Source organism: Natator depressus, chromosome 1 (genome assembly GCF_965152275.1).
Source record: "Natator depressus isolate rNatDep1 chromosome 1, rNatDep2.hap1, whole genome shotgun sequence".
Lineage (NCBI taxonomy): Eukaryota > Metazoa > Chordata > Testudines > Cheloniidae > Natator > Natator depressus.
In genome coordinates, this window is record NC_134234.1 from 255,535,788 (window position 1) to 255,563,097 (window position 27,310).

At 49.0% G+C, this 27,310-nt stretch overlaps 2 protein-coding genes across 2 annotated transcripts; both read right to left on the reverse strand.

Annotated features, from left to right (window-relative positions):
• LOC141979967 (extracellular serine/threonine protein kinase FAM20C-like) lies at positions 1–26,297 on the reverse strand. The gene is made up of 12 exons (XM_074941582.1): positions 26,261–26,297; positions 24,574–24,657; positions 16,919–17,746; positions 13,840–14,015; positions 13,613–13,691; positions 11,341–11,433; positions 9,746–9,861; positions 8,903–9,083; positions 7,421–7,530; positions 1,888–1,969; positions 1,576–1,635; positions 1–1,238 (listed from the first exon to the last, which is right to left on the reverse strand). Exons 3-12 carry the CDS (start codon positions 17,413–17,415, stop codon positions 965–967), a joined length of 1,668 nt encoding a protein of 555 aa, XP_074797683.1. The 5' UTR covers positions 17,416–17,746; positions 24,574–24,657; positions 26,261–26,297; the 3' UTR covers positions 1–964.
• On the reverse strand, positions 22,082–26,399 carry DNAL4 (dynein axonemal light chain 4). The gene is made up of 3 exons (XM_074941583.1): positions 26,261–26,399; positions 24,574–24,657; positions 22,082–23,513 (listed from the first exon to the last, which is right to left on the reverse strand). The coding sequence occupies exons 1-3, from the start codon at positions 26,330–26,332 to the stop codon at positions 23,349–23,351; spliced, it is 321 nt and encodes a 106-aa protein (XP_074797684.1). The 5' UTR covers positions 26,333–26,399; the 3' UTR covers positions 22,082–23,348.
• Between the last annotated feature and the right edge of the window lie 911 nt (positions 26,400–27,310).

Below are 27,310 nucleotides of genomic sequence, written 5' to 3' on the forward strand. Positions count from 1 at the left end.
GTACAGACAGGGAGTTCCCACTGGAGGCTTTCCCCCTGCAAAATATTCATGTTATTTACTTGTATTCCAGCAGTGCTTTGAGACGCTAACCAAAATCAGGGCCCCATTGTGCTAGGTGCTGTGCAAACACATAGTGAGAGACAGTCTCTGGCCCAAAGAACTTACAAATAAACAGACACAGGTGAGAGAAAGGCATGATTATTATCTCCCTTTTATAGAAGGGGAGCGGAGGCACAGAGAGATGAGTGACCTACCCAAGGTCACAGAGGCGATGGCCCAAAAAATGAACCCAGATCTCCTGAGTCTCCACAAGTGTCTTATCCACAAGAGCAACCTTTCTCCCTAAGTAGCCCGGGGTCCTTAGCCTTACCTAAACCCAGGCCTACACTACATACTCCCTTCAAGACTATAACTGCATCGCTCAGAGATGTGAAAAATCCACTCCCCTGAGCAATGTCGTACCGACCTAACCCACCATGTAGACAGCGTTATGGCGGCAGGAGAGCTTCTCCCACTGACATAGCTACCGCCTCTCAAAGAGGTGAAGTTATTATGCCTATACGAGAGCTCTCTCCCATTGACTTAGAGCGTCTTCACCAGAAGTGCTACAGCGGCGCAACTGTGCTGATGCAAGTTTCTAGTGCAGACTGGCCCTGCTGGCTCCAGGACTCTGTAGGAGCTGAACGCTTACCGGAGTTTGAAATCTACTTCCCTCCCTCCCCTGGGTTCACTATGTAGGGTTCCCCCCTCGATTACAGCCAGACCTCCCATTTGTCTCTCTTTGCCCCACTCACTTCCCCATCTAAACTGTCTCCCTCTCCCCACCATCAGTAGATCCAGGGACTATGCCCCCAGTATGGGCACCTAGCCGTGGCTGCACCAGTGCTGATTCTCGTTCAGCAAGAGTCCAGATTGCAGAGGCAGCCTCAGGGCTCATGGTGGGAAGTAGTGTCTGCTCAGCCCATCACGCTTGTTTGCTCCTTGTCTCTTGGTGCTGCCATATCCCTTTTTGCAGCTTTCCCATGTCATCCACTAGCACTGCCTTCTGGCCTCCCTTTGCCATGCACACGCGCACCATGTCCAGTACTCGCTGGAGCCGCCGGTCCAGCGCCTTCAGGTGAGGCTCTGACAGGATTGGCGAGAGGTGGTCTGAGGCCAGCGACTCCCGCATGACATCACTGAGGCGGTACGGCTCCGTGGCAAGCAGCTGCAAGCGCAAGAATGTCGACTTCTTGATACTAAGAGTGGGGGTGAGGGGAAGGGAAGAAAGGAGAAAACAAAAATCAACCAAGTAAAGGGACAGCTGCAACAACACGTGATATTCATGCAGTGCCGTCCATCCTGACTGATCCACTTGCTCACCCACTGCTGAAACAGACACCTCTGGGGTGGGCCACAACAGCCACTCTACTCCATGTGACAGAGATCCTGCTTTTCCACTTTGAAAATCCAGTCGCCCAAGCCCAGACAGGGCACTTCCTGAACCAGAACAATCAGATTTCCACTGATTCCTTGGAAAGCTATCCCCTCGGGGGTGGAATGGGGCAGGAGGGAAGGGGTAAAGAAAGCCATTACCTGCAGCACTGCTGGAGAGGGGCTAGGATGGACATTTCATCATGAGAATGTCTTCCAAATCTAAGGAGAGCAAAGAGAGTATCGATTTCCTGAATGAGTGTAATGTGCCCCTTATGGGCTGTGCAATATTGTCCATCCCACCTGGGCCAGAGACCTCAACAGCAATATGGCAATGACATCACAAGCAACGTCTGGACTGCCACATCATTCCCAGCATGTGCAGAGACACCCCCGCCAGAACCTTCCCCTGGCCTCCCTGTGTCTGCTGTTCTCCATACTCCTTGTCAGCAGGAGTCCATCTCCCACCATTACCCTCGGCCGTTGTCCAGGTGAAGGAGGAAGGTGTTGTTACCAAACTTCTCAAAGGTCTCATAGTGGTGTCGGTCCATGTTACCTGCAGAAGGGAGAGGAGAATGGGGAAAGGGGAAGGGCAAAGGGGAAGGGGGAAAGCAGCAGAGAAGATAAACTGGACATTCTGCTTTAAGCACATCCTGCGCTCCAGGGATAGCGTAGACAAAGAGCACGTCTACACTACAAAATTATGTTGACCTAAGTTACGTCGACACAGCCACCACAGTAATTATATCACTTTGCTTGTCCACACTATGCTTCTTGTGTCAGCAGTGCATGTCCTCACCAGGAGCCAGGGGCACTGATTTAACTGTCAGTGTGGGGCATTGTGGGATGGCATCTGAAAGACAGCAACGGTTGATGTAAGCAACGCAGTGTCTACACAGACACTGCGTCGACCTAACTACGTCGACCTAAGCGCGACACCTCTCGTGAAGGTGGAGTTATTAAGTCAGTATAGTGGGTGAGTTTAAGTTACATCAGCGGGAGCAACATTTTAGCGTAAACACTTACAGAGTTAGGTTGACGTAAGCTGCCTTATGTCAACCTAACTCTGTAGTGTAGATCAGGGCAAAGAAAGTGTCTCAAGGCTCATGGTGGGGAGAGGCTCAGTTAGGGCTGTATGTAGCCTTTCTCCTTTAGAGACGTGGGTTGAATGTCTAGTGGGTCATCAGTGAAATGAGTTTGGTGGGCCTCAAAATCACTGCTTGTTTGACAGGAGTGGCTATTTCTCTTCAGGGGAGGTCCCAGGACTAGGACAGTGGGAGATGCTACAGCTCAGGTCTGTGTGCTTGTAGTGTGGGGAAATGGAACTGCAGGAGAGAGCTGCATGCCAGGCCTGAAGTGCAAAGGTACAGCTGTGAGTGTGGAGGAACTGGGCAGGACTGGAATAGCTGGGAGTGGAGTGAAGCAGGTGGAACTGTGAAGGGAGAACTACATGGAGAAGATGGCCTGGTTTCTATAGATCCTCAGGGAGTGAAGATAGAAGCTAACATATTTTTGGACCCCTGATGATTATTTTTGAACATCCATGGAGATCATCAGAGACTAGAACAAAGCAGTTGAGATGCCGATCTTTAAAAAAAGGAGAGAAGAATGATCCTAACAATCACCACCCAAGATAATGGAGCCATGCGCAATAAACAACACAAGATTTATCAATAATAGATCTTGTCAGTCAAACTCTCCTGCTTTTTAGATAGAATGACAAAGGTGGTGGCAGTGGGTCACATTTGGATCTTAGTAAAGCATTGGATATTGTGGCTCACAGAATCTTACTCTTAAAATTGATGTCAATATCATCTTGGATATGTCACTGTCCTGTGGACTGGAACCTGGATGAAAACGCTAAAAAAGACTAACAAGCAAGGGTACAGTAGTGAGTTAGAGGAGCAGCCTAGAGACAGGTACTGCAGAGATCAGTGGTGGAGCCATCTTAGTTAACATCTGGAAGAGGGAGGGAATAGCATGTTAATGGTTTTCACAGATGGTACTCAACTGGAAGGAGCTGCAAACCCCAGTGAGGAGAGAGAAATAACAAAAGGAATTTAACAACTGTACTGCTTTAACTATACTGCTATAGCTAAATCACCCATGGTTCCTGGTTCCCCCACAAGGAATTGCCATGAGACGCATTCCAACTTCACTCTAATTAAAGCAAAAGCTATAGGTTAAGATATTATGCTGAGCAAGGATTTTGACAGAATTGTACCAGTGTCTGGTGGGATTGACACAGAACCCTAAAGAGAGCACATCAGACTTGCTGGATGTGCTAGGGATCCTGGCAATCTGATTTTGTCTGCACCTGGAGACCCTGCTCAGGGACAAAATATGAAGCAGATCACGTCCACAGACTGTTTTTCCACACCCTGCTGACAGATTTATTGACAGCAGCATCCAGACCTCACCTGCAGTGACCTCAAGAGAAGCAAGGTCTGATGAATTTCTGCTTGAACACATACATTCAGTGGTAGTACTGGAAGCAAAAAAATCAGCAGAAAGTGATTGGATCTGCTTGTCTCCAGATACCAAAATTCAGTCTCATGGAACACTTACTATGTCAGGACCCTGAGAACTGTAAGGCGCTGTAAATGGCCAGGGAAACTCCCGTAGAGTTAAACAGCTAATCATGACAACAGAGATAAGCAGACAAGTCACAGGGATCAGACTGACGGTCAATCAAGTCCAGCCTCCTCTCTTTAGCAATGGCCAGTGCAATACACTTCAGGGGAAAGTATAACACTTGCTTAATGGACGATTTATCCAGTAATATGCCTATGCGGGGAAACAAGTGAAATAAGCTAACGGGGAAGATCTCCAAAGTCCCTTGCAGGACACTGGTGAGATACCAGCCAAGGAGATACCAGGGATGTAGCTGTTGTCCAAGCAGCAGAAAGAAGAGTCGAGAAGAAAAATGGTGAACACTATTCCAGTATGTTGTCAGGCGTAAGGCATCCAGGTGCAGCAAAAGGCCTGCTCCAGAGGGTGAACACTGGCTAGCACAATGACACAGGCCAAGATTTTAAAAGGTGGTGATTAGTGATTTGGGGTCTCTGATCTGGGACAGCTTAAAAGGCCTGATTTGCAGAGGGCCAGCACTCAGCACCTTCTGACAATCAGGCCACTTTAAGATGTCTCAAGTTGGGCATCTAAAATCACTCAACACTTTTGAAAGTCTTGGCCATAGTTCCACATTTATTCCAGCAGAAGAAAATTAGAGAGATGGAGGCATGTTCTGTTACAGACCCCTTACAGTTTGGGGAATCAACATTCAGACATCTGCTTAAGGGAACAACCTTGAATTCTGGGGTCAAAGTACAGAAGTGTTTGAAAACATGGATAATGCTAACAGAAGGGTCAAGGGAGGAAAATGGCCTGCAGAGAAACTGGGAACTCCCAAAGAGGGAGTGAAGTTGCAATGCTCAGCAATACATTCGTAAGTCTTATTGCCCACAACAGCATGCCCCATTAATCCGTCTGGTGGTATTTGATAGGGTGTAACCTGAACTGAATCCCGGAAAAGGACGAGGCAGATAAGTAGCAGAATGAAAATCGAGAAAGGGATGAAAGAGAAGAGATCACTGAGGACAAATCTAAGACATTAATTTCCAAGTCTAAGTTGTGTGTGGGACTTGGAGGATCAATCTGTCCCCAGCATGGAGCTGAGACTGAAGGCCTCCAACTATTCTCACTGCAACAATCTGGGGCACCCTGAAAGCTATTAACGGACAATAGCCATAAATGGAGCAGAAGTAAGTCCAATGGCACCAGCAGCAAAATCAGCCTAACTGCTTGCATCAGTGACAAAACATAGTGGAAAAGGGAAACTGTCCAAGTTATGTAACCAGTTAAAGAGATTGGGACTCAGCAGAGACAACAAACAAGCAGTGATCAAGACATGCTCTTCAGATCCCTCAGTGAACAGAACATTGTGAACAACACCGAGGCACAGCACTGGAATACGTCCACAGCAAAGAAGAAGGGTCTGAAACAGGAGGGGTAGGAATGAGAGTGGTAGGGAAAAAAACACTAACAGCATTAGCCAATGACTGGGCAATAGCCATCACTGTCTTTTGGCTGAATGCCCCTGTGCAGAAAATGCTGTATATTGACTGTAGCAAAGGTTCAACAGCTTGGAGATAAGTTAAAAACACTAGCCACCCAGTGTAAGAGCACAAGACATATAGGCCACATAGATTTACATCCCACATGGCCCCACTGAAGTAAATGTAAGTTCTTCTCCCATCCTATGACAGACATTTAGAACATAACCAACTGGTTTTTATTCCTGGCTTCAATCATCAGATGTGGGGTTACAAAAGATCAGGTCCCTGTCACATGGCAGGGGTCAGGATGCACTGACTCCGGATGTCTACCCAGCAAATCAAACCCTGTGGCTGGCCTGTGCTAGCCAACTTGGGCTCACACGGCTGTTTCATTGCTTTGCGGACTCCCGGGCTTGGGCCACAGCCCAAACTCTGGGATCCTCCCACCCTGCAGAGTCCAAGAGCTTGGGCTCCAGCCAAAGCCTGGAAGTCTATACAGCAATGAAACAGCCCTGCAGCCCAAGTCCCGCGAGCCCAAGTTGGCAGGCATGGGCCAGCCACAGGGTTTTCTTTGCTGTGTAGACATACTCTCTGTGGCTACCGTAACAGCAGGATTTAACCGTTTTTTTGACCCTTGCTTCCCAATAGATGGCACCATAATGCTCTGAATGCCTATTGTGAGAAGGGAGAAGACAGATGAACGACAAAGCTCATAGATGCTATCGAGCCTTATTGCCTCAATTTAAGGAGTTCCCAGGGCCACAACAGCTGGAGAATGGGATAATTTCATTAGTTGGTACTATTTCTACGACCTTTGCACGGGAAATTGTGACTTGTTGGCAGTGCTCGAAGGGGAGAGCCATTGGCTGTACACTTCAGCCCGGAAGATGCAAAAACAGATGTAGAAAATGCTGGCCAGCTAAGCAAAGCAGGATGCTGAAGTTAGATGTGTGGGGGTGCAAACCTTGACACAGATAAGATAAAAAGGCACCTTTACTAAAAGGAAAGTAGCTCTCCCAATGTGGTGTAGACCAACAATGCTGTAGGTTGGTCAATAAGGAAGCATGTGAAAGGACAATATTATACCCACTGTTGTGAATGTTACCCTGGAACACTTGACAAGCTGGGCTTCATCCTCCCAAACAACAACCTGAACCTCAGTGATCTAGGGCAGGTCATTATGGTGCCAGTGGCATTAATAACAGTCAAGAAGGAAACGGCTTTCTGCTGGTAATGGAGAAAGTGTAATATATAACCGGAGTGCTAAGAACAACATTTCAGAACGGGGGAGAGTGGATGAGCCCAGGGTTCATTTGGTTTAAAACAGAATTAAAACAAAATTCTGGAAGTGAAAATTAAGTGTAATGATGGAAATACCTAATATGGTGTGAAGTGCAATACCAGAGTGCAGCCAATAGAGGGCAGAGCATGGGACTCATGCGGTAACACTGAGTAACAGCTGTGAAGGGGTAGTGTGGGAAAGCAGGCAGGGAGACAGACAAGTTCCCCAGAAGGGGCCCTGTCATTGCCCTGTGAGTTCTGTCTGATCTATAAATAAAAGCAGAAGTGGCATGCAGGATCACGTGCCTTCCCAGATTTGCTGCTTGGCTTGTACTAAGCATGCTCAGTAATACTGCTGAAGCCAGCTGCCCTGACTCTGCCCTCCTACTATCTGCAGGCAGGGGTTGTCTGTAGGGTTGCCAACCCTCCAGGATTGGCCTGGAGTTTCCAGGAATTAAAGATTAATCTTTAATTAAAGATTATGTCATGTGATGAAATTTCCAAGAATACAGACAACCAAAACTGGCAACCCTAGTCGTCTGTGAATAAAAATGTCTATGCAAAAGCCTCAGAGCCTCCTTGCAGGCATGAGTGTGTCACACGTGGGCAGATCTGTAGCCCCAGGCCTGGGAAGGCACGGGCAGGTTGTTAGAGGGGCACACACTCACCCATCAGGAAGTCAAGCACAGTCATGTCTATGAGGTTGAGCAGGCGGGAGCCACTGTCGTAAGGTGGTGTCTTTCTCACCTGAGCACAGTAATTCTGATTCAGCTCCCACCTTAGAAGAGAGGCCGAAGGGAGAAATCACAGGGTGTCCTGGGCTCCGGGAGTGGGGAGATCATCACAGAAACTTTGGATGACTCTTTTTAACCATTTGGGCTTCCCTGGGCCTTCTCAACCCCCACACCCAGGAACGGATTTCAAGGGACACTCCATGGTAGATGTCTAGGGTTGCCAACTTTCTATTCGCCCAAAACCGAACACCCTTGCCCCACCCCTCCTTTGAGGCCCCACCCCTTCTCCAAGGCTCCACCCACCGCTCACTCCATCCCAGCCTCACTTACTCACTTATTTTCACTGGGCTGGAGCAGGGAGTTGGGGTGCGGGAGGGAGTGAGGGCTCTCGCTGGGGGTATGATCTCTGGGGTCGGGCCAGGAATGAGGGGCTGGGGGTGCAGGAGGGGGCTCTGGGATGGGAGGTGGAGCTGAGGGGTTCGGAGTATGAGAGGTGTCTCCGGGCTGAGGGAGAGGGTTGAGATGTGGGAAGGGGTGAGGGCTTTGGACTGGGGGTGTGGATTCTGGGGTGGGGCCAGAAATGAGCAGTTCAGGGTGTGGGAGGGGACTGTGGGCTGGGACAGGGGGTTGGAGTGTGGGGTGTGTGTGAGGCCTCTGGCTGGGGGTGCAGACTTTGGGTGGGGCCAGAGATGAGGGGTTTGTGGTGAAGGAGGGTGCTCCGGGCTGGGACTGAGGGGTCCAGAGGGTAGAAGGGGGATCAGGGCTGGGGCAGGGGGTTGGGGCATGGGGGGGTGCAGGCTCTGGGTAGTGCTTACCTCAAGCAGCTCCCTGAAGCAGCAGCATGTCCCCTCTCAGGCTCCTATGCAGCCAGGCGGCTCTGCACACTGCCCCATCCACAGGCACCACCCTCGTAGCTCCCATTGGCCGCAGTTCCCAGTTAATTGGAGCTGAGGAGCTGGCGCTTGGGGCGGGGGCAGCACACGGAGCCCCCTGGCTGCCCCTACGTGTAGGAGTCAGAGGGGGGACATGCTGCTGCTTCCAGGAGCCGCATGGACCCACGGCAGGCAGTCGACCGCTGTGCCGTCGACTGGATTTTTAATGGCCCAGTCAGCATTGCTGACCGGAGCCACCAGGGTCCCTTTTTGACCGGGTGTTCCAGGCAAAAACCGGACACCTGGCAACCCTCATGTCCCCTCTCATGTGTGGCCATGGTGTGGGGAACACCACCACTTTCAGCTTGCATCCCTGACCCAGTGCCTTGACACTGTCTGTACCACCTTCCCCACTCCCTCCTCTTCCCCGCACAGCTGTCAGTCTTCCTGTCCCGCCGCCATATCTCTCCTGCAGCCCCCATCCCATTGCCACACTCACCACCCACCCCACTTGCACCCCTAACCTCCCCTCCAACACACTTACTCCGCCTTCTTGCTCTTGTGGTACGAGCGTCTCCAGGGGCTGCGCCAGGAGTGGCGTTTGGCCAGTTCCTTGTCGGGCAGGAGGGCCGCCATGGAGCCCTCGAGCTGGTCCGGTTTGCCACACAGGGCGTGCTCCGTGGAGCAGTAGTAGGAGCACTCGCCGAAGAAGCAGACATTGCTGGCTGGGGGGAGCCGGTCAAATCAGGACAGAGCAAAGGTCAGCAAAGAGCAGCAGTCCCAACCCACCCAAGGAGTAACAGAGCCTATCCGGTGAGTGCGATGGCATGCTGCCTGAGGAGAGCTCACCTGCAGAACGTGGACAGTAATTCTGTACAGCAATCGATCTGGATTAGAAGAGAGCAGGTCTGCTATCATTGTGCACTTAACCTAAAAGGGCTCCAATGTGGCTGGAACGCAGCAAGGACATAGCTGGGATCCCACTATAACACCCACAGCCTGAAATACATGGCTAGCAGGAGATCAATGGGCTGGGGGAGAGGACATGCCCACTGGTAAAGTCGTTGGGAAGCCTTGTATCTTGGGAAAGAGGCATTCAGGCAGGTAACTCCAAGGGAAGATGGGATTCCTGGGCAGGTAATCCCTAGTGAGATGGAGCAACCAGGCCGATAATCTGGATTGGAGGAAGACATAGAACCCAGGCAGATAACCCGGGAACGGCTCCAGAGCACTCAGGCAGGTGTTCTCTTTCAAGATGCACTGCAGATCATTCCTTAATCACATGTGGGTTGGGCAGTGGCAAGTGGGGCGTGAAGCTGCCTGTCACCGGAGTTGCAGTTCCCCCCGCAGCAGCCCAGCCGGGGAGCTTGTGACAGAGAACACTCACCTGGGGAAATGAAGAAGGTTCTAGCCAGTTTCTTGTCAGTTGTGATGTCACGAATCTCCTTAGTTATATTCACCAAACGGCCAGACACTGGGGGGATTCTCCGGAAATCCAGGATCCTTCGGGGACAAGGAGAGCACACAAGGAACTAAACAAAACGCAGGACCAAAGCAGTTTCTTCCCTAAACTGAGTGCTTGTTTCACAATGAGATGGAAGACGCAGCAATAACAGCAGCATCTGCAGCGACTTTAGCTAGAGTAAAAATGACAAGGGCTATTGATCACCATGCTCTGGTGTGTAAGATGTGGGCTCAGGAAAATCTCCGCTACTCCACTGTCGTAATATTGCACAAATTAGGTGCAAATCACAGGGATTTTGCACCTTCCTCTGAAGCTTCAGATACTGGCAGGTGTTGGACATGGGTTTCTGGGCTAGATGGCCCCCATGGGTCATTGCCCTGCTCTCCCTTTGGTGGAGGTTGTTTACAGGTGATCTGATCCAATACAGCAACTCCTAAGTTCCTGGAGAAGATACGCTAACGCAGTGTTTCTCAAATGCAGCCACCGTAGCCACATGGGGCCACCAGGGGCTTTTCTTGCGGCCACAGCCTCCTGGACTGTGACTGGGGGGGATATGATGGGGAGCAAAGCAGCAGCCCCTCCCCCTCCCTGGTGCGCCAAGATGCACTCCCTTGGTATTGGTTGTGAGGGCTGCCAGCAGGGGTTGGGCCATGCCCCACTCTGGAGACACCTGAGGCACAACACTGAAGGAGCAGGCAGCCGGTGAGTTCCCCACCTTCCCATGGGTAGTGGGGCTCAGACTTTGGGCTTCAGCCCTGGGGTGGCGGGGCAGCAGGCTCTGGCCACAGGGCTTTGGTCTCCAGCCCCAGGCTCTGGCTGTGCAGTAGCGGAGCCCCAGGTTTTGACCACATGGCTTCGTGCTCCATCCCCCAGTCTCGGGGCTTCAGGCTCTATCCCCCCGTCGCGGGGCTTCGGACTATCTGTGTTTAGGAGAGGCCTGTACTGGAAGTGCCTGGGGTCAGTATTAGGGTACATCAGCAGAGCTGTGTGGCAGGCCCAGAACTGGCCAGGGGTAGGCCAGTGGGGATCCTATGGGTCCTGACAAGAGTACATGGCAGAGCTGGACTGGGGGGAAGGCGAGGGGTGCTCTAATGTCAGGATTGAAGGGTATTGACAGCTGCTTGTATCAGGGGGTCCCAGGACTGCTAAAGTAGGAAATGCTGCAGGTCAAGACTGAGGTGCATTGGCAAAGGCATATGCCTTCCAGGGCCAGGTTTGGGCCCATTGAATAAGCAATGTGTGTGCAGGATCTTATGAACGAATGAACGTGGAGCTGAATCTACATAGCATCGTAGATGTGCATGATGTTTTGGTGCCATACACAATTATTTCCCCAAGGTGCTAACAGTTTGAATTAGGATTCTCCTCTTTCCCCACCAGATGGAGAAAGGGGGCTCCCTGCAGACGGCAGATCCTGTGGCTAAGATCTCAGGGCTGCTGCCAGCCCCCTTTAATAGATGTACTTTCTGTCCCCTGAAGAACAGAGCTGGGAGCTGGAAGGGCTTTGAGGCGCGCACCTGTCCAGGTGAAAGGCTGCTATTTCTGCATTGTGTCGTTCAAAGTCCGAGAAGTAAAAGAAATCTGCTGGGGTCTCTTGGTCCCGGGTCTGCCTGAAATGAAAGGGAAGGGCAGGGATGGGACAGAGGAGGTTAAAGCCTCCAGTGCCGAGTCTAAGCCTGCTCACCACTATGGGAGAAACTTAGAATCATTCACTTTCTGATCTAGGTGCATGTTTTATGTCACTTCCCTCTCCAAACTCACTGTGGACACCAGAGCTGTGGAAACCACCTCCCATCCCCATTTATGAACTGCCCCAGTGTCACCCTATCATTTTCTATATGTTTCATAGATTCATAGATTCCAAGGCCAGAAGGGACTATTATGAGCACCTAGCTCAGTGGTTCTCAACCCCTGGGGCTGCTTGTGGCCCAATCAGCACACAGCTGCAGCCCATGTGACGCCCTCAGGGCCATACAGCACACAGCTGCAGCCCACATAATACATAGAGAGCTGCATATGTGGCCCACAATGGTAAAGAGGTTGAGAACCACTGATCTAGCCTGACCTCCTGTATAACCCAGGCCATAGAACTCCCCCAAAATCATTCCGCAAGCAGATCTTTAGAAAAACAGCCAATCTTGATTTAAAAATTGCCAGTGATGGAAAATCCACCACGGCCCTCAGTAAATTGTCCCCATGATTGATTACTCCCACCATTAAAAATTTACACCTTATTTCCAGTCTACATTTGTCTAGCTTCCACTTCCAGCCATTGGGTCATGTTATACCTTTCTCTGCTAGACTGAAGATACTTATAGCCTATAGGGTGACCAGACAGCAAGTGTGAAAAATTGGGACGGGGGTGGGGGGTAATAGGAGCCTTTATAAGAAAAAGACCCCAAAATTGGGACTGTCCCTATAAAATCGGGACATCTGGTCATCCTAATAGCCTATAAACAAGTCACCTTAACTGTCTCTTTTTTAAGATGAACAGATTGAGCTTTTTGGGTCTATCATTGTGTCAGGCATGTTTCCTAATCTTTTAATCATTCTCATGGCTTTTCTCTGAACCCTCTCCAATCTATCAACATCCTTCTTGAACTGTGGACACCAGAACTGGACACAGTACTCCAGCAGCGCTTGCACCAATCCCAAATACACAGATAAAATAACTTCTCTACTACTACTTGAGATTCCCCTGTTTATACATCCCAGAATTGCATCTTTTGGACACAGCATCACACAGGGAGCTCAAGTTCAGCTTATTATTCACCAGGAAACCACCCTTTTTCAGTCACTGCTTCCCAGGATAGAGTCCCCCATCCTGACATTCTTCCTGTTATTCTTTACATATACATGCTGTAGGGTGACCAGATGTCCCGATTTTATAGGGACAGTCCTGATATTTGGGGCTATTTCTTATATAGGTGCCTATTACCCACCACCTCCTGTCCCGATTTTTCATACTTTCTATCTGGTCACACTAACATGCTGTCAGGCCCATAGAGAGAAATTAGCAGCCCCAGTACATCGTGTTGGCTGGGGCCTCACCCCTCCCATTTCTTTATTTATTTACACAGATATTACAGATGTTTTGGGGGGCACCCTGCTCGGGACCCCCTGGTACAACCGTCCTCCCTGCCCCCCACCACTTGTAAGTCCTGCAAGTTGTGCAAACAATATACAAAATGACAGGTTTCAGAGTAGCAGCCGTGTTAGTCTGTATTCGCAAAAGAAAAGGAGTACTTGTGGCACCTTAGAGACTAACCAATTTATTTGAGCATAAGCTTTCATGAGCTACAGCTCACTTCATTGGATGTGAATATCCGATGAAGTGAGCTGTAGCTCTCAAAAGCTTATGCTCAAATAAATTGGTTAGTCTCTAAGGTGCCACAAGTACTCCTTTTCTTTTTGCGAATATACAAAATGATCCACTCTGAGGATTTGCTCCCCTCTACCACTAGAGGTCGCACCGCCCCATCAGAAACAAACAGCTGAACAGCACATCTCATTTGTTCCCAGGAAGAAGGTGCCAGTGGGGGAGGTCACCTCAGGTCCCCACCAGCTTCCCTTATAGGGGCCCTGGTAAGTAAGCTCATGGAATAAGGCTAGAGTCCCTGCCTCCCTCAGTCTCCTAGCTGGATTTCCTCACCAGGTAATGAAATGATTTACAATGAGCCCAAGCCCAAGCCCAAGCCCAAGCCCAGGGTGTTTGGATCCAGAATGTTGGTACAGGCCCATTTCTGGAACTGACGGGGCCCTGGCCCCTCTCCTGCTGGCCTTACTCACTTCATGGGTTTGAAGAGTGCCTCCCCGTAATTTGGGAACGTCATGATCAACTTCAGCTGGGTCCCTCCAGGTTTCTGGACTGAAATGATACAGACGAGAATCAGGGCCAGGGCAGGAGAAAAGGGGAAAAGAGAATGAGGAGAGGGACAGACAGACAGACTCAGAGAGAGGGACAAAAAGCAACGCAGACACGGAGGGCACACGGGGGAGGCAAGCGAGACTGGTACCTGAGCCGATGATTTTCTGTGTAGCCAGTTCCTCCAGCAGGGTAGGGGTGATGGGGTCCTGCCGGGAGTACAGCTCATAGCGATTGATGCCAATGTGGAACCTGAGCCACGTGGGGTAGGTATCATATGGGGTCTTCCCAGTCGGAAGGACCATCTCTGCTTTACTGCTGCTGACCCTGCAGCCCCAAAGCCACCACCGCATAACAACAGGGTTTAGGACATGCACAATGTACTCTCCATCTCCAAAGTGTTCCCGTATGGTCACACCAAGACAAGATCAGCCCCTTCTCACACACCTATCAGCAAACAAGAAGCTGGGAGGGGACCGGGTGGAGAGGAGCAGGGGTGGCGGGTATACGAGGCTTGGGGAGGCTAAGCCTCACCATACGGGGCAAGCAATGCTGGATGTGGCACACCTCCCTTTGGAGGCGCCATGACCTGCCTCCTTTGGAGCACTGCCAGCAGTAGGGTGACCAGACAGCAAATGTGAAAAATCGGGACAGGGGGTGGGGGGTAATAGGAGCCTATATAAGAAAAAAGACCCCAAAATCGGGACTGTCCCTATAAAATCGGGACATCTAGTCACCCTAGCCGGCAGAAGCTCCTGAGAGGTGGGGATGCCACCAGCACCTGGACCATGGTGCTGCCCACGCTCCGCCCCAAGGTCCCTCCCCGCCCACGGCTTGCTCCTCTCTACCCCCTCCCACTCTGTCGCTTGCCCCTAAGGCAGGAGGGGGCAGAGAGAAGGGAGCGTCAGGTGGGTGGGGCATCAGGGGAAGGAGGCCGAGCGGGAGCAGGGCTACAGTCCGGGTGCCGGCGCCCCGCTTCTAAGGAGCTTCCAGCACTCAGATCCAGCCTCCCCAAACACAAGAGTCATGCGCAGCCGATGGAAAGGAGATAGGAGGAATGGCAATACAAAGAGAGGGTGGGAGAGCACTCCCTGCTCTTCCAGGCCTAGGCTCCTACACACACCTCAGTCCTGACCTACACCATCCCTGGATCTTCCTGGACTGGGCCTCTCCAAAGTATCCTCTGCATCTGGTCTTACCAGATGACAAGTATTTTAGGACAGACTAAACCTTTGGCTCACAGTGCCTGCTGGGCACAGAAGAGGGAGGATGCATTATTTGATGATCCGAGAAGGATTCCACAGTATCACTTTAAGAAAGACAATAGATTTAAACCTCTTAGTCCTGCTTTGCATGTATTTTAACTTGGAGTCCAAATCTAACTGAATTTCCCCCAGCATAAGGATTACCACCAGAGTGTACAGTTAGTTGTATGATACCAGTTACTTTAAAGGAGGCACCTGTATTTATATATTTTTAAATGTTAGAACAAAGGAGATTCAGAGTTATTTTCCAGAAACAACCTTAACACCGACCCTTTATCCTGACCCACTATTTCCCTTTGATTAGTTTGTCCTATACCTCTGATTTACCTGGGGAGAGGAGTTCACGTTATCTCTGTTAAAACTATCATACAGTGTAGTTTCTGCACACTTGCATTATGATGTTATATTACAGTAGCACCTAGGCCCAGAGCCTTAAATGTACTTAGAAGCCTAAATAGCTTTGAGGATCTGGGCACTTGAGAATAGGGCCCCATTGTGCCAGGTACTGCACAAGCATAGAACAAAGAGACAGTCCCACCCCCAAAAGAGTTTATACTCTAAATCTACTCCCTCCCCTGGAAGTATACTGAAAACTACATCATCTAATAGTTATACCTTAAACAACACATACCCATCTTTCCGGTTACATTATAGACATATGACAAACTAATCCTCTGAGATAGATAGGGTTAAGATTGTTTGTGGAATATAGCTCTGAATTTCCATTCTTTCTAACTTCTATTTTTAATAACTACAATGTGGTTCCTTTCAAGTAGCTACTATGTATTTACAATATTAATTACCAACTGGCTTTTATTTCTTCATCTAGGAGTAGTGGTGACATGGGCATGTGGGGACGCAAATAACCACATACCAACAGTGTGATCGGTGCACCACCAAGTCCCTTGCAGATGAGAGAACATCTCATGAAATGCAAGGCAGGAAGTAACGCTGAGATTGTAGGTAACTTAACTGTTGGTCATCTCATTTCAAAGGGGGGCAGTCTGGAGAACAGGAACGCAAATGGTGAGTGCTATGGAGTGGGGGAAGAGGACTTCCTATGCACTGCGAGATTAAAGACTATTGAGTTTGGAAAGGAGATGAGGCGATAGAATAAAGGTACCTTATATAATAAAATGAATTGTATAGAGATTCCCATTTGACTTCCTTTCAGGAGACAAGGACAAGGGGGCCCTCCCATTACAAGGAAGTACATTTAAAATGGACTAAAGGAAATACTTACTCATATCGTCTGATTTTGGCAGCCCAGTGAGACACTTTAAAGGGGCCTGATTGTCAGAAAGTGCCATGCACCTGCCCTCTGAGGAGCCTCCAGTGCAGCTCGCAAAATCACTAGTCACTTCTGAAAACACAGGCCATAGCCAATAACCTGTGGAATTTACTGCCACAGGACAGCTGAGGCAAATAGTTTAGTAAAGTTCAAAAGGAGGCCCTTTATGAGATGTGGAATAACAGTGACTCTGACTAGGATAAAGTTACAATGGCCCATGCTCCTGTGCAGAAGCTGATCACCCACTGAATTCAAAACATCCCCACCCCCACCAAAATATGGTATGGTATTGCACAGTTAGGTGCATTATGGGGATTTTGTGCCTTCCTGCAGAGGATCTGACAGTGGCCACTAACGGAGGAAGGCCCATGGTTGGCTTTATCTATACATGGGTAACAGCTTAGGATGCCACATTTATGGTCACAGCTCTGTGCTAGAACACAAGCCCTGCAAGGCTGGCTGGCCAGCCGGCATTGCATCCTTGCATTCTGGGATTGGGACCTGGCTCTTCTAAACCAAGGGGGGAAGCATGAGTTGGGACATCAAAATAATTATTTACCCAGGGTCCAAATACATTTAGGGCCAGCCCTGGCCACGATACCACTTTAGATGGACCATAGGCTGGTCTGGTTACTGTGTTCCTAAAGAATACACTGGGTCAGGTGGTCTCTCACCATTCATCACTCCCACTGTTTTTCAGCGTGAACTTCTCTTTGGGGTTGACACTGAAGAGCTTGTCTTTCTTCACCAGTTTCGGGATTGGGATCCTATAGAGGGGATGCTCAAAGAGTGCTGCCATCTTTGACCGCCCTGTCCATGCCGACTTCACATCTTCCCACTGGTGCTCAAAGTCACCATCTCTGAGAACCATCTTGCTTCCACCACCTGCTGGTGGCCTCCCTTCCAGTGAGCGGGAGCCTTTCTCCAAGGAGCCATTGCTGCCACTGAAATCCTGAAGGATCCGCAGGCTCAACTTTTTTTGAACTGAGACTAACGGGCCAGCTGGTGGGAAGCCCAAGGGGTTTGCTGCTTTTGGGATACAGCTGCAGGAGCTGGGAGCAGCTGGGAGAGCCAAATCCAAAGCCATGTGCATCAAGAGAGCCAAGAGGAGGAGAAAGAAGAGCAAAATTTTAAACTTCCTCTGGAGCAGAATCTGCAGTCGGCGTAACATCCTCTCCAAGCTGATACACGTGGCAAGGAGCGAACATCCACGTGTGGGTAGGATAGAGTTAATACTTATGCGGTGTGATCCCCTTGCCAAAAACAAGAAGGATGGAGAAGTCCCAAGCAGTGTAGCACCCTGGATTTAGAGTTTCAGCGTAAAAAAACAAGGGCAATGCAGAAGTTGGGGTTTGCAGGTGAAAACTAAGCTAGCAACACCTGTCACCTTCTCTTCTGCTGCTGTTGCTGTTTCAGGACAAAAGGTGATTGTGTCTCTCCATGGCAGTGAGTCCGGAGCAGCTCCAAGGTCCCTTGTGGAGAGGACCCCCTGGATGTGGCAGCTGTCAGCAGGACAGAGAGAAGAAGGGAGGTTGCAGCTTGGTTTATCAGTGTTGATAAGAGAAGAGCAGGCAGTGCCAAGGTTAGAGTGAACAGGGCAAGTTCCAGATCAGTTTCAGCAAATTGTTCAATGACAGAAGTGACTGCAGACAATCCCCTCACCTAATCCACCCTGCAGCTTCTCTCCCAGACTGCTCTTCACATACGCACTCAAGTACCCCCCCTGTTCACACTGACATACAATCGTACATAGCCCCACACACTCACCCTGACATACCCACTCACATACCCCCCAGTCACCTTGCCATATACACTAATATGCCCCCATCTACATCTGCATTTATATCTACGTGCATGCACCTACATATTCATCCACCTATAAAGAACTTGCTCCCACCTCCTGCTCACAATGGGACACTCACAGATAACCACACACATATGTAAATATATTCACTCAACCACATATACACTAACATCCCCCCTCATACCTACAAGGCCTCTTGAACATACCAACCTCTTCACTGACATGTACACACAGAGACACTCATACTGGATATATCAACAATTTAAGTATTGGCAGAGCTAGAAGAGAGGGACGGGACTGGCACATCAAGGGTGGCTGCAGATCAGGAGTGAGGTGTGCTGGCAAAGCTGCTTTAGGGGTCCCAGGCTTGTTGCTGTAAGTCAGGAGCAAGGTGGATGGTACAACTGCTTTGGGGAATCCTAGAACTGGAATAATAGAGGATGTTTTGGGTCAGAATTTAGGTACATCATCAATTCTGGGGTGGGGTTGCAGCACTGGAATAGCAAGGGGTGCTGATGTCATGCTCAAGGTGCCATGGAAGAGTTATTCAAGTACCTGCACTATATGATACCTGCCCCTTGCACTACATTGTTTCTGCTGATACCGCACTTTACAGAATGGGACAAGTAGGAATCAGAAGTGTGAGAGAGAAAGCTGCATCTTCACTAATGGGTATGGAGGATTTCAATCTTTTTGAAGAGTTCCTTAACCCTGGGAAACCTTCCTGCAGGAAATTCACCTTTCCAGTGACGTATAGTCACACAAAGCTGGTTCCATCAGGAAGGCCACAGAGGTAAACAGAAGGGAGAGCTTCCCGGATTTAACCAACCCTGCAAAGCTTGCAATCACAAACTTAATGCAACAGGCAGTGGGACCCAGACCATCTTGTGGGTGAGAGGCCAGCACTGGGGTACAGGAGTCAAAGAGATGCCAGTTTTCCCTTTTAAATCTTCCTTTCACCTAAGAGATCTGGGGAAAGGAGAATAGATAACTCAGGGGGCTGGGGCTAAGATATGAAGCCCTTCGTGGCCATGTCAGCAGATCCAACCTGGGCCCAGGTCCAGGGGGCTGGATGGCACCAGTGGGCACACACAGAGCCCCACTTTCTTTACACACATTCCTCTGACTCAGTATCACTTCCCTCCCTTTCACACTTTTCTTTCTGACACAGTCATACATTCTCTAGGACACATGCACACTCTCTTGAACACATACACACAGAGCTGCTGTGGAGAGAACGATGAGTTCTCTGCTTGCTCATGTCCCATGGTGCAATGGTTGCCTAGTAACAGTCTCCAGCTGACGCTTTCGGCCGCCCCAGATTCTGACAATGCTATATTTCATTCCTTGGCGCTGCAGTAATAACATGGCCGATAGTAAATGCACAGGTCTTATTTCCCCCTTTAGTCTCTGCTAAAGACATTAACTCTTAAGTGCATCCGTGTTCTGGGCTCACATGAGCAGAGCTTTCCAGCAAAATGACTGACTTCAAAGTCCTGCTGACCTAGCCAGGCAGCAGGGAGTGGATAATGCTGAGGGACTGGGGAAGGGCTACAGAGCCCTTCACAGGGCGGCCACTGGTTCCAAGCTGGCCCTGGCCTGGGGGAACAAAGTGGCTCAAAGGGATTGTGGATGGAATACAGACCCATTAGGTTCCTGCTTCCCAAAACCTTTTACCACCATAAGCTATTCAGTGGCTTATGTCAAATGAGTTGGTTACTGCTTTGTGAATGGGGACCCCCCACAACTGAGCAGTGGGGTTATCTCCTATGTCACAGGGACAGGTCCGAGCTGGGTCAGCGTGTGGGGACCCCACACCTCCCCGGGTCACAGAGCTGGGTTTGAGGTCAGTCTGTGTGCAGGGATCCCATACCCAGCTTGTGGGCTCATCATCATCATCAGTGTATGTGCGGGAGCCTGCCCATTCATAAAGATCCCAGCCTTACGCGAGAAGTGTTCAAAACCCTCATCCCTTGTGACAACAGTGAGTTAGTGTCACAGTGGGAAGCAGAAAGGAGGCTGGGCACGGCGCTGGCAACCCTCAGGCTCTGCATCACTTCAATGCCAGCATTAAATATTAACCAAAAGATTTTTCACGGAGTCAGGTCTGAGCCTGCAGCGAAACGAGAGATGGAGCGCTTCAAAGCCAACACTCCTCATCTGGCTGTGTAGCAGTGCATCTGGTTGCCATGACATCATTGCAGGGAAGTGATCAGATTCCTGCCTCCCATCCCCTGCCTGCTGGAGTTGAGTCACCCTTGGGGCAGGGAGTCCATGATGGTCATTCCCTCTGCGACCTTTCCAGTGCTTTCATGGACTCAGGGACTCCCCACCATGCAGTCCAATAGCAGAACGTTATGGATCCCTGCTCCCCTTCGCAGTAAAGTAAGTCACAAATGATTCACTGCTTATAATTGGATTTTGAAGGATTGTGGCCTTTCCCAACTGGCAGATAGGAAGGGTCATGCTGGTTGGTGCCGACACATGCCACCCTGCAGTTTTCCACCTCCCTCCCCACCTGTGACTCAAGCACTGTTTGATGCTAGGATGATGGTAACAGCACATGGACTGGGTGACAGAAAAGTTACACTAGGACAAACCTCTCCTCTCCCTGCCCCTTAACACAGGAGAAACACACTTGCTGCCAGCCCAATAGGCATTTCCTTGAAACTCCATTGCACTCATGGAACACGTTTGTAAGGTACGCACTCCAGCCAATAGTGAAAATGACTGTGGCTACTCCCAGAACAGGGTAGGCCCCAGAAAGGCCCAAGATTGCTGTCTGTAGAGGGAAGTGCTTGTTGGGAAAGGCATAGGAGAACATGGGAACCTCCCAGATTCCTAAAGCAAGTGCAACTGGGGTAACTGAGGGGTTTTATCTTCCTGACGTGGGGTCTAATTGCTGGGGACCAGCCAACTTCAGCAGAATGTGCTTGTTTTGTGCAGGTCACAGAGACATGGCTACAGCCACATGACCAGCGGCCAGATAACAGATGACTGGTGGGGCCAAGAGATTGTTTGCTGAGGTAACCCCCCTCCCTCTGTCTGATCTCTACAGGTCAACCTGACCCTAGCATGGGCACCCATGACCAGGATGCGTGTGTGTGTGCGCACACGTGCACAGCTATTAACTATTCATTAGCATGAAAGAAATAAAATTAAAGAAACTAAAGTGTCGTTTCAGAAACACCATAACAGCTTGCAAACCCACAAGAGGCAGGGCCTTCCAGAGTCACTTGCCTTACTTACCCTCTGGGCCCTAAGGAACGTAAACATAGCACTGAGGAGGATGGAAGACTTAGAACAAAAGGACCAAGATTTTCATTGGCTAAATGTCTGGATCACCCTGGAGCCCTTTCCAGTAGCACTACGTTCGTTTTAAAAAAGGGGGAGCTGGCTCATTTGTGGGATGCAGCCTGTAGTTTCTATGAGGTAAGAGAAACGGAAGTAGATGGCTCAGGGGATATGGGGATTTGCTACTCTAAGTCCCCACTTCCACATTGGCAGGAGGGGAAAATTTATTTCCCATCTGACAGGTGAGGCCTATGTGAAAGGACACAGGGCCTTTGCTCCTACTGCAAGTGGCACAGATAGTCTCATTTAAAAAATAAATTCTGATGGCTTTTGTATTACTAGATTATTTGTTTACAGTAGAACCCATGGTATGCCAAACATTTTTCAGATGTTCAAGAAAGGATGGGCCCTGTCCTTAGAGCTCACAATCTAAAGCAAAACAGAGATTAGGGGACAAATGGGGATTTTTTTTTTTAAAACGCAAGTCAATTATTTCCATTTTTTTCTTTCCAAAGGCCTTGTGGATAGACAAGAACTGGCAGGGACTGTAGCACTGTTGGGCTCTTGTCTGAGAATGCCAACAATTCAATGATCCACAGAGACTCAAATCCATTTTAGAGGTTGCCCCTTTAGATCAGGACTGAGGCAGATTGGCAGAAGGTGTGGAGCGTGAGTAGTTTGCCCTGCTGCTGCTCATATTGAACCTGCTCTAGAGATAAACAGACGACTTTGCTCTCCAGCATTGTTGATCTGGCAACCTTCCCTCAGCACTGAATCCTTCCACCAGCACAAAACCAAAATTAAAGAGGACAGAACTCCTTCCTCCCACTGCTACAAGTCACCCAGCCAACAGCAGAATAGTGAAGACATATCCCAAGCATGAAGTCTGAACTAAATCACAGTTGGCTGCCTTCCCTTTGTGCCCCCACCTTGATGGGTTCTAAAGAGAAAACCTCAAACACAAAAGCCACCATTGTAATAAACTTTTTATTGTTAAAAGAAATCCCCATATTCATATAAATAAGCCATATATGTAAAATACAAGTAGGTTCATTCTCTCTCTTAACACCTTCCCCACAGCTTCAAAAAGATAAAACAGACTCAAGAACAAATGTATATTAAATCTCTGATGACTGACAAACTGGCAGCTCACATGGAGCCCCCCCCACTACCAGCCTCTAAACAAGATATGGAGTGTGCACAACACTGGCACCTATGGTGTGCAAAGAGTTTTTGCCTCTCTTAAGGATGCATTCAAATGCTGTATTGAGTTTTCACCCACTCCCCCGTGTGCCAGAAACTGCAAACATTTTAGAGCTATGCCGCTGCTCAGTGGGTGTGAAAAGGAGGGGTCAGTTTGCATAGCAACCACCCACTGGGTTTGGATTTCTAAATTGTCACTTTCTTCTCACACCCAGGCAGCTCAGCTGTCATGTTCTTGTCCCAGAGAGTGGGAGAGAGGTGCAGGACAGCAGACTTAGCCCCCAGCACTGTTTGGGACAGTGGGGGAGGATCCTTCACATGACCTGTTCCAAAAGGTCATCCTAGATAGGGACAGAAAGAAAATGAGAGGGGAGGAATACTGTCAACATTGATCATCACCTTTCCGTGCTGTAGGAGGGACTTCAGAGAAGAGAGAAAATAGCGTGGAAAGACAGGAGAAGAAGATGGCATGGCTGGATTAGCACCCTTTTCCCTTTCACACACACTCCTAGCTCTGATGTATGGCTTCATAAACAGCACCCCACGGGATAACCTACACACCAGATCCCTTCCTGCCTAACTTTATTGTTTAAGCAACGAGACACACAAGATCAAAGTGAGATACCCCTTGAACTTGGATTAGATAGCTCAGCAGATTTACACACGCACAGACACAGCGTATGAAAAAAAATCCCCAAATTTTCCTATTAAAAATAAAGCCCTGCCTCAAGATTGTACAAAAACCTGTGAAAGGAATGAAGAAATCCCTTGTTTGTGGTGAGCCTTGGACATGAGGAGATGTGTCAGGAGCACTTCCAGACACAAACAGCCAGGCTGCCGCCAAAGAACATGTACAGCAGGTTCTTCACCTCGTGGGTGATCTCAAAGCCAAAACCCTCACCAATCACTACATGCCACGAAGAGCCAAACTTCTTGTCCATTGTTTCTTTGATCATCTTAGCAGCACTCTGAGGAATAAAGAGAAAGAGTCCAGGAGTATGCAGAGGGAGCAGCAGGTCAGAGAGATGGGAGGGGTGTGTTTGTGCATACAAATTCCCCACTGTTGCCCTCTCTTTAACATGACTTTCAGGAGGAGGGTGAGAGTTAGGGTGAGGTTACAGTACAGCAGAGCTCCACTGAGGAGTACCCAGACTCCTTTGCTGCAGACTTCTGAAAACCCAGTAGGAGATATTAGAGGTCTGTATTTAGAACCTGATTCTTCTCTCACTCACACTGGTTTGAATCAGGACTTGGCCCATTTAAGTCACACAAGAATGAGTTTGACAGGAGAATCAGATCACTATTCTTTATTGTTTTTGAGGGAATTCCTTTTTCCTTGCAGTGAATCAGCAAGACACAACTTTTGTGACTGGGCCAGGCTGTAAATACCTCCTTCCCCCCACACCACACATCAGCTAGAGAAGGGATGGGAGATGTGGGGAGATGCTGGAGAGTGGCACAAGGCATTTTTCCCAGCCTGGGGGGCAAATGGAAGATATGAAAAACTCCCCCACTCTCCCTTCTAGTTCTTACTCATTCCCAGCACTGAACATGCATTGTAACAAGCAGACTGTCCCCTGTTGCTCAGCCAGAAATCATCTGAGACCAAGGGATAACGGGATGTACTAGACCAAGTATGTTAATTCAGGAGGGAGCAAAACCCCCTTACCTGTGCAGCGCCCCCAAGTGATACTTGGATCAGAGACCTCTCTCCCACTTCGCTCAGAATACAGAAAACTGGCTTACAAGAGCCAATGGGACGCAGACTAAGTTAGAACATGCCTGAAGCTTCTCTCAATGCTCGGAGCCTAGTCTGAGACTCCAATCACCTTTCCTCCCCCTTCCCTTTTCTCCTTGTGCCCAGTGCAGGAACAAAGCAGCAGAAAATCGGGACCAGAGTGTCTGACCTCCTTTCTGCCTCCCCCTTTACTCTTGCTCCAGAAGATTCTCCAAGTATGGAGACACATAGACAGAGTGATTGCAACCAGCATGTCCAGACAAAATAACCTTCTTCGCACTGACTGTTACCTCATTGTTGGTGGCGTATTTCTCACAGGCGGTGACACACAGCTCCATGGCCTCCACTCGCATCTCCTCTGGCATGTCTGTGTGCTGGGAAAAACAAGCAAACAAGAGGGAGCTCAGCAACCCAGAGAGCTGGGCACAAGACAGAAGAGCAGATAAACTGGTGTCACCTGCTCCCTCCATCATGCCACAGCTGTGCCCTACAAATCACACATGCTAGCTCCTCTGCTCTGTACCACAGAGGACGCAAGAGCATCACCAATAGGAGCTCAAATGCCAAGGGCCTGAGATCAGAAATAGCTCTGCCTTTGGAGAAATGCAAATGTTCAAGATGGAAGAGGCTTATTAGGTCACCTCTTGTTCATCCCTCCCTCCCAGTCAATGCAGAATTGTTCCCTTCTTATATTCCAAAGATTCAGTGATTTAAGTTACAAGTGATGAAGTTTCCAATTTTTCCTTTAGGAGAGTATTCCACAGCCTAACATACCTTGCAGTGATAGCTATTTGAGGCTTTCCCTTCGCTCAGTTTCATCCTTTCACTCCTAGCTGTACCTCTGGGATCCTCCTAAACCATTCCTTTCCCTTCTTGGTGTGCTTCATTGCCACATAGCCAAGTTAGACATATTTAGGGCCAAATTCAGGAGTGTTGTGAGCAGTGGGGAGAGTTGGAGAAGAAAATGGGTGTAAGTGACAAAGCAATGAGACTTGTAACAATTTGGCATTCCTTGTGTTTCCAAGACAAGCATGACACATACAATGAGTCAAGGTCTGCTCTCAGTTGCATCAGTGTAGTCAATGGGAGACCAGAGTAAGTGAGGGCAGAATAAAGGGTTGAGAAGAGGGAGGTATATGAGAAAAAAATAACTAAAGGGGGAATTAAGATAAAGGGAAGGTGTGTTAGTTGTTCTCCTTCTAATGTCTTTTTCCTATACATCCCACCCTCTCCTGTACGGCCTCAACATGTCAGCTGCACTCATTTCTGCACAGCCACTCAATGCCAAATAGGTAAAAGTTATGCTCCGTTACTACTTACAACTAGTTTCTGAACAATTTATACTACTATTTACAACACTGGTGATTATAGCCTTGACACTCCCATGGAACTGCACCTGTTTATTCCAAGCTGAATTTAAGATTTATTTATCTTAACCTTTCCTCATAGATCATAATATTTTGTGCTCATATTTTGCTAAAAGTAGGTAGGCAGCCCTTGGATATTACTGCAATAAGCCCTACAGGGAAATCTAAGTTACACATAGTTTCCCCTCTGTTCCATTATCTCATTGCCTAGAGAGGTCTTTTTTCTAAGCTCCTCTGAAAAACCCCAAGCTGCACAGAGTACCCTGAATGTGGTGGGAGTGCTGTAAAGGCAGCATGTTCAGCGCTGAAGGAGTGGGGTCAGAAAGGGATTGCTTTCTATTGCCCTAGCTCGCTATGGCTGACTGAGTGGCAACATTAGTAAACTTTGGAGCAGGCTGCTTCTAAGTTGCCTCACAGTAGAGTGGAACATGGGGAAATGGTAGGAGGGTGCAGTCCTCAGTCAGAATTGGTATGATACGATCATATTCTTGTAGCTACTCAGAAGTTGAGGACAAACTGGTTTGGAGGGTAGGTACGAATGAAATACATTTATCTCCCATCCTTGTACCTTGACATTCTCATGATCATACATGCCCACCCTTGTTCTTACCCTGATCAGCGGGAAGCTGTGAAGTCTTTTATAATCTGCCTCCTCCTTTTTCCCCTCCCCGGTGTCTGCCATGGTCCTTCCACCGTGACCCTGAGAGGGGGCAGAGGTGCCTACTTAGGACCAGCCAGATGCTGCAGTGCAGGTGGGCGAGAGGGATGGAACTCTCAAGAATCAGGGAGAGCACAGTTTCAGCAGAAGCAGGTGGTTCTCTGCCCAACTGGTTAAAAGAGGGGGGGGAAGAAAGTTTAATTTTAAAAAAGTTAGTTTGATCACTATGAGAAGCAAGATGTGAATCCTGCCATCTCCTCCATTGCTTACTGCTTCTCCATACCTTTTCCAGGGTATATAAATTAACCTGGAGAACTCTGTTACAAGATATTACAGAGACAAAGAGCTTACAAAAAGTTGTCACTTTCCATAGTCAAGACTTCAAATGTGCTGCACCTCTCAGGGGCACAACTCCATAAAGAGACATAGGGCTCTGACTTGATGGCAGCTTGGTTGCTAGTGAGGGGACAGGACACAGTGAAATTACAGCAGTGCTTTCCAATAGCCGAACAGAGAGCATAGCATCAACCATCCCCTGCCTTAGGCTGTTGTCCAGTTCAGGACACAATACAGTTTGCAATGCGGCCAAAGTATGCATGCAACAGGAACAGATTTTGTGTGCATTTCAGGATGGAAATAGTTAATGCGTTGTTTTGGTTTGTTTTTCGACTTCTTTTTTCAACTCCAGGGTTTGCCAATCAGGGAAGTGCCACATCAGACTCTGTTGCACCACTTCTCTGGGCCTGTGCCTGGCCAGTCGCTCAGAAGGTGACACAGTCCTACAGCACTCTCTGATGGGCAAATTCAGAACATTTCACCTTGGTCTCCTCTCTGGTTCTCCTATCTGGCATAAGACACTCCCCTATCCCCTCAGAGAAAACAGGAGCATCATAAGAGGTCCTGACAAGCTAATGATCCATCACTGGGCAATGACACACCCAGCACCTCTTTGAGGCCATAGTAAAGCCAGTCTACAGACACACTAACTGAAGTAACAAGTAC